Below are 7,920 nucleotides of genomic sequence, written 5' to 3' on the forward strand. Positions count from 1 at the left end.
TGGTGGTAATGAGCTGCTCGGTGGGAGAAAGACAAGGCTTTCTCCTCCCGTTGACAGTCACACTGTCGGAAACGCACAGGGGCAGTTCTACCCTGTCCTATGAGGTTGCTATGAGTTGGCATGGCCCCGTGGCAGGGAGTGTGGTTTTATCTTTTGGTTTTGATTGGATCGTGCCATCACCCTGGTTATGGAATTCCATAACCAATTCCATTCCATAGAATTGTCTCATTACATTCGATTTTTCTTAAAAGACTAATAGAAAAAATATCAGTTCTTTGAGGTAGCAAATCTTTATACAATGCTTTTGGCACCCATTGTGCCAAGCATTTGCTGAGGCCCAAGATATGTGTTTAACATAAACGAACTCTCTGAGATCCCAAATTCCACAGTGATCAATAGTAAATCTGTAATATTCCTCCACCAGTTTCTGAGCTCCAGACAAAATGTTCCTATCTGTGGAGGATGCCCTTCTTCCCTCCCGTGGCTTATCTTGAGGGGCTTCCCGACCTTCCTGAAACTGCTTGACCTGCCAAAACTGCTGTTTTATGTGGGGCACATTCCCATACACTTGTTGCAAAACTTCAGTGATTTGGAATGATGTCTACATGAGCTTTCTTAGCAATGTGCTGTTAACGCTGATCTCAAAATCATTTTCCCCCAGGACACAAAAAAGTACACTTTTTTAAGGGACCTTTAACGAGACTGAGACTATTAATGAGACCTACTCTATACCCATCCACCGATTGCTGAGAAATATTTAAACACACTTTGTTTAGAATAAACTCATGCACGTATAAGCAAGAACTCTGTTAAGAATACATTTCTTAGCTACATTTGTATATATAGCAAGTTAGTAAAAAATAAAGGTGGCGTTTAAAATCGTGAGGTATATAATATATTATTCATTAAATTGAATTGGGTCCATCACTGTGTGGGGAATAAAATAAAGCTGTATTTGATGCTATAGATAAAAATCAATCCTAGAAGGATCAAAGCTCTTAATGTTAAAAAAAGAGAAGCATATCATAGAGTATAAAATAAAACGTATTTGACTCTTTAAAAAGCATTCAATTAGGAAGGTCTTCTAAACCTGACCTTTGCTTACACTAAAAATTGGAACTTCTGAATCAAACCCCCTACAAAATTAAAGGAAAATTTCAAACCAGGGAAAATATTTATCAAACACAGGACATCATGGGTTACTGAGTTATATAATAATGTTCTACCATCAGAAGGAGATTTTCTGATAAAAAATGAGAAAGTGGGCTACAAATACACAAATGGCAAGTGACTGAAAAAGAAATGTGAAAAGGACGAACTATTGCTCAGCAGGACTCAAAACTGGAGCCCTGATGGCACAGTGGGTTAGGCGCTGGGCTGCTCATGGAAAGGTCAGCATTTCAAAACTACTGGCTGTTTTAGCAATGGCAGCAAATCGACAACAACTAACAACAACTTTGTATTTTCAGCAGGATTCTTGGTTCCCTAAAACAGACTACATTTCCCAACCTCCCTTGCAGATAGGGGTGAGCCTGCCACGTCATTCTGGCCAATAGCATTAACATAGAAGCATCCTTAAAAGGAAGTGGCATATCCTCCTTCCTGCCATTCTCCTTCCTATACACTGGGATGTAGTGCACAATGTGTTCATTCTGTGGAATAATTCCTGTGAGTGTAGCTCATTAAATAGCACAGCCTTTTCATTTCAAAACTAATAAGCTAAATGTATAGCATTAAACACTTTCTGTTTGAAGACCCAAGTAAGAGCTTTGAAGATAGAGGATTATATATTTTTGACCAGTGTAGAAATACAGGGTCAGAGTCAAACACCCCAAACCAGGAGAGATGGCATTACCTAGAACCGAGGAGCAGGAAGCCTGTGGGTGACAGCCTCCGTTGTTGACCGAGCAGATGTCTATGAGGGTGCACACTTTGCCGTTGCCCTGGTACCCTGTTCAGAGCAAGAGCAGAGGCAATGAGGAGCAAGGTCAACCACATCTGCGAAGAACCCACCTGAGAACCAAAATTACACAGACAACCCGGAGATCACCTTCATCAAAACAAGCCACGTAAACATAAACCTCATGAATATACAGAATCTCCTAAGGAATCCCAACAATAAGCATGCGACACGTGACTGCAGAGATAATGCTCTGGGTTGCTTCTCATAATAAAAAGATAGATGGGTAGACGAAAAGAAGTGCTGACACTCAGGAACTTAATATTTTTTAAGGACAGTGACCGATACTCTTCGAGCTCAATTGCTGTGGCAGTCCAAAGTACTGTTGGTGCAGGTTACTGAGGCACACCGGCCTTGGGTTTATGCCTTAGAACTCTCTGAACTTCTTGGACAGCAACTCAAGCTGCACTCAAGGACAGCATTAGGGAAGGGCAGGGAAGCAAGCTTGTGGTGTATGCCCACAGGCATACTTTTTATTTTTTATTTTTTTAAAAACATTGTATTAGGGGCTCATACAACAGTTATCGCAATCCATACACACAGCAATTGTGTAAAGCGCATTTGTACATCATTCTCAAAACATTTTCTCTCCACTTAAACCCCCGACATTAGGGCCTCATTTTTCCCCTCCCTCCCTGCCCCCCCTCCCACATGAGCCCTTGATAGTTTATAAATTGGTATTTTGTCATATCTTGCCCTGTCCGACGTCTCCCTTCACCCACTTTTTGGTTGTCTGTCCCCCAGGGAGGAGGTCACATATAGTTCCCTGTAATCGGTTCCCTCTTTCCCACCCACTCTCCCTCTACCCTCCCCGTCTCGCAACCCACACCACTGGTCCTGCAGGGCTCATCCGCCCTGGATTCCCTGGATTTTCAGTTCCTATCTGTGCCAGTGTACATCCTCTGGTCTAGCTAGACTTGCAAGGTCGAATTCGGATCATGATAGTGGGGAGGGTGGGGAAGCATTTAGGAACTAGAGGAAAGTTGTATTTTTCATTGTTGTCACATCGCACCCTGACTGGCTCATTTCCTCCCCAAACCCCTCTGCAAGGGGATCTCCAGTGGCCTACTAATGGGCGTTGGATCTCCACTCCGCACTCCCCCCATCATTCACTATGGTAAGATTTTTTGTTCTGATGATGCCTTATACCTGATCCCTTCGACACCTCGTGGTTGCATAGGCTGGTGTGCTTCTTCCATGTGGGCTTTGTTGCTTCTGAGCTTGATGGCCGCCATGACTCAAGTGGTAATTATTTGGGAATAATGAAGCAATGGTAACAGAAGTGTTTACCAATTTTGCATTTCCTCAGTAGGATATTTCAAAACTTCCCCCAAAGTCATTACTGTATCCCATTAATATTGAACGTTTTGAAACATTTCATACTTAAGATTCAATAATAAAAAACCCCAAAACACTGCGATTGAGTCCATTGCAACTCATAGCAGCCCTATAAGACAGGGTAGAGCTGCTCCTGTGCATTTACTAGGCTGTAACACAGAATTTACATACCATACAATTCAATAGTTCAGTCATTCAGTCGTATCAAGGAGAATTGTACAATCATTACCACATCAATTTTAGAACATCCCCACCCCTCCTGGTTAAATCACCTTTAAAATGAGTTATGTAATCACAATCTGTTCTAGTGCTCCCACCCACTTTGATTATTTACTCCCGAAATCCTCTTTCCATCCTATCTCACACACACACACACACACCCCTGTATTCCTGGTGTCCCCTTGTATCCGTTATTATCATTATGCATTCACTCTTTTGTGCTTCACAGCTGGGAGACCCAACAGAAAACAATGAAACACAAAATTGCATTAAGGTGGTAAGGATAAAACTATAACAGTATAAAGACAAAATAACCAATACTACATAAGAAAGAAAAGACCCCCATCAACATTCAAAAAGCCAGGGACGAAATTTCCATCATGGAACCAGTAAGAGATACTTTCACCCAGAACCAATTTAGGTCAAGTCAATAGGGTGGGTCAACTGGCCAAGCATCAAGTTCGATTCAGCTAATCAAGATTACAATGGCCTCTGATAGGCAGGCTGTTCGAGCCTCTTGCCTGTGGCTAGAGCAGATGTCAGTGGCTCAGTCTGACAGATAGTCTGCAGATAGATTTGGGGGTCCGGCCACCCATCACCCTCCACAAACTGGGCGTTCACAATTTTTGCTCTGATGTTTTCCTCACCATATTCAAATTTTGTAATTGTCATCTTTGGACCACACAAGCTGGTGTGCTTCCTCCACGTGGACTTAGTTGACTCCTCGCTTAGATGGCTGCTTGTCTGAATTCAAGCCTTTAAGACCCCAGACACCATTCCAATTGATAGCCAGGCACCATCTGCTTTCTTCACCACACTTTGCTGTAGCACCCTTTGCTTCAGTGATCATTTCATGAAGGTAAATATTGAGCAGGGCTGTGATGTAAGAACTGATTGTTTTTAAGTTGGAGTTAAGATTTAGTGTGAGCCCCAAACCCCTTCTTGGCTCTATGCTTTCTTTCTTTTTTTAATATGCTGTAACTTAGAAGTTAATATACATGTCATATCATTGCATAGTTCAATTATGGCAAACAATTGTACAAATGCTTCCATAATCAGTCTTCAAACATACTTTTCCTTCCTGGACTTCTTGACATCACCTCCTTCTTATCTCTCCCACCCCTATATATCACACTTTCCCCCAAACCCTTGTTATAGTTTCTTTCCTGACAGGCTCAATGTCCCTGGGTTTCATTTACTGAAAAACAAAAACAAATAACAGAGCTTCAAGAGGGTGAGCCCCAATGGCGATGCACCTCTGAGATACACCCTAATATAAAGAAGCATAGCAGAATATAACAGAATGGTCATCAGGATTGGTGGAATAATACAGCACACAGGGCACTGATGTAGCAAGACCTCATTTGTCTGCCATAGGACTAGAAAGCCTCTATTTTCTCCCAAGGAATGGCCTTGTAGTTAGCAGCCCAATGTCTAACCCACTCCACCACCAGGACTCACGAATACATCTTAAATCAATAGATTAAGAAAAACTTCCTGTGTGGTTCAATGTTCTCTTCTTGAACAAGGATCATCTTTGAAATAGACAAGACCCTGTTTCTCAAATGCATGTTTGTCCTGAGAAGCATCAGGAGAGGTGGTTCATTACCTGGAGGACATGGTTGACAGTGGTAAGATCCGATGGTATTTACACACTCAACAAGCGGAACCTCAGAACAGCCACCGTTATTGATTTCACACTCATTGATATCTTGGCAGTGATATCCATTTCCTTGCCAACCTGGAAAAATAAGATCTGAAAGTTAGCTTTATGGATAAGTGAAAACAAACGCGGATACACAAATAGTCAAAAATATTTTTAAAGGCACCTCAACTTGAGACTACAGATTGAAAAGTAACAAGCAATACTCAACAGATTAGCATTAAAAGAAAAACTTAGAATCCAGTTCTTGGTGGGAAAATGAGGTACTCTCCTAACTTCTATAGACATTCCATTTTAATAGCCTACATGGAAAGAGATCTAGAAGTTGGCATTAAAAAAATTAAATATATACTCTGACAAGCCAACCTACTCTTTGAAACTTATTCGACGTTGATGAAACTATAAGTATACAAAAATATAGGTACACAGCTACCTTTTGCAACACTGTTTAATAATGGTGGGGGCATTCTCAATGGTCAAAAGTATAAAGAATATACTTTATACTTCTTTGACATCACTGAATCTTAAAATCATTTTTCATAACACGCACCCACACATGCTCAGAGACTGATACATACTGAGAGGACTTGCCTATGTATTCTAGCTGAAAATACCAAATTAAAAAAAATCTTTCAAAATATGATCCCACTTAAAAAAAATTGTACATGTGTCTACATGTTTGTATGAGCCAAGGACAGGGTCGCAGAGAGAGGCCAGACTGCTACCAGCATTCTCATTTGATGTGACTAATGGTGATGGAAGACAAGTATCCTTTGACCTTTGACATTCCTACTTCATGAACTCCTTAGACTGAGTTTATATCACTCATAATGCAAATGATTGAAACGATGGTAAGAACGCTGAAAACCTGTGAAAGCTGACAAAACATTCAGAGCCTTTGATCCTCGTAGTGTTCCCATCGAGGCATGGAGGTAAGAAAATGGTCGTGCGTGTAAGTGAAGCAGTGAGCGCACCGAGAGGGGGAAAAACTAGGAGGAAGGTGCCCACATGGGAATGGTGGTCCTCGAGTGATGAGTTCTTTTCTGTTTTGTTTTTAATAGTCTTGTGGTTTCTTTGTGTTTAAAATCTGCATCTATTACTTTGATATGTAGCAGAAATACAGCAATTCACAGAAGCCTTTGATATTTCTTTTTCCTCCCCTAACCAAAAAAAAAAAAGACTTTCAGAACGCAGTGCCCACGGGGAGTGCTGGTAGTTTCAACATGCTGACGCTGTGACTGGCAGCCTGACTGCAGCCCCGTGCCACTCGGGCTAGGAGGGGGAAGGGTGATCTAAACTTTCTCTTTCTAGTTTTACCATAGCTAAACTTACAGGCACGCCGAAAACCACTAGACCAATGGACTCCCCCCTGGCGCAATGAGGTGTGGGCTTGGCAAGACTGAGTGATGGAGTCCTCAGTAGTTTTGCTTGGACTCAGAGGCAGGCAGATTTGAGTTTGAATCCTGGCTACTTATAAGCTATGTGTCCTTGGGCAAGTTATACAACCCCGTTAAGCCTCCAGTTATTTTATTTAAAATAGGAACCATAATAAATCCTACCATTACCATTTCAAGAATTACAATAAAATCATTTAGTACAACACCTTAATGATATTTTCCTTAGAGAGATGTAGTTGATTACCGAATACGGCCCTTCTAGCCATATTTCCATTTTCCATAATCCATTTGATCAGATGTTGTAGATTCTAGCCTGTGTGCCACAAGAGCCCCTTAGGAAACACAGGCAGGCCTTGTGCAACCTGGGAAGGTATGGTTTGTCTTCCCACTGTGGTGCAGTTGGGTAAGCTAACCAAAAGGTTGGAGGTTCAAGCCCATCAGCTTCTCTGTCGGAGAAAGATGAGGCTATCTGCTCTGTAGGGATTCGCAAAGCCTCAGACACCCAATCGAGGAGTGCTCTGAGTCCGATCGACTCCCTGGCAACGGGTTTGGCACCCATCATGGTGCTTTGCCGACCGTATGTGTTCTACAAATGTGCGCGGAAGGGAACGTTTGAACTCAAGCCCAGGACAGCTGTGAGTCCGGAGTCCATCGTTACACAAGCGCCTGGCTTTCCCTGGAAGGTGGGTCTCTGTAGGGCTGGCAGGGAGCTGTATGCCAATATTTACAGGCTGGTCAGACTCCAGGCTTATGTAAATGAAAGCAGACATGAAATTGGGTTTGAACACCTTCTAAGAATGGGCTCATCAACCATTGGTAGTAGAGAGAAACTGGTTCTGGCGCCTTGCCCTGCCTGGCACACGAAGGCCGAGGGCTTAGCCCAGAGCACTTGACAGCAGTGGAGCTGGCTGGGTATGAATAAACCCACGTACCTGACGGACAGGCCCCGCAATAGAAAGAGCCTGGCGTGTTGAAGCACTGCACAAGTGGGGAACAAGGCGCAGGCTGCAGGCTGCACTCATCTACGTCCTGCGTGCAATCGGGGCTGCCTGGTGGAGACATCCATCCAGCATCGCAGCGGCAGCTGTACTTGGGCTGGCAGGGGACATTAACAAGGTGGACATTAACAACCAGGAAAACTAGCCAAAATGCAAAAAAAACGGAAAGCCCTTGGAAAAATCACCCGAAGACCCAAACTGTTTATCTTCTAGCATTCATTTTCCATAAGCCCAATTGAGTAGCTTCTCTATGATTTAAGCTTTTACACCAGACCACGTAAAAAGGGCAGCATCTTTATTTCAGACGAAGAGAACCCTATAATTTGCCCCGAGGATGCCAGGGGG

The 7,920-nt window shown here is 42.8% G+C and overlaps 1 protein-coding gene across 1 annotated transcript in view; it reads right to left on the bottom strand.

The window, feature by feature from the left end:
• The window catches only part of CUBN (cubilin), a 303,548-nt gene that overhangs the window by 277,237 nt on the left and 18,391 nt on the right, over window positions 1-7,920 (bottom strand). The window contains exons 8-10 of the mRNA XM_004716015.2: window positions 7,510-7,672; window positions 5,127-5,258; window positions 1,856-1,951 (exon numbers count right to left, since the gene is read on the bottom strand). Of these exons, the coding sequence (XP_004716072.1) occupies window positions 1,856-1,951; window positions 5,127-5,258; window positions 7,510-7,672 (391 nt within the window). The remainder of the gene's footprint in view (window positions 1-1,855; window positions 1,952-5,126; window positions 5,259-7,509; window positions 7,673-7,920) is intronic.

The sequence above is a fragment of the Echinops telfairi genome, unplaced genomic scaffold (assembly GCF_000313985.2).
Source record: "Echinops telfairi isolate 266 unplaced genomic scaffold, ASM31398v2 ScPeMD7_7473;HRSCAF=8511, whole genome shotgun sequence".
NCBI classification, from domain to species: Eukaryota; Metazoa; Chordata; class Mammalia; order Afrosoricida; family Tenrecidae; genus Echinops; species Echinops telfairi.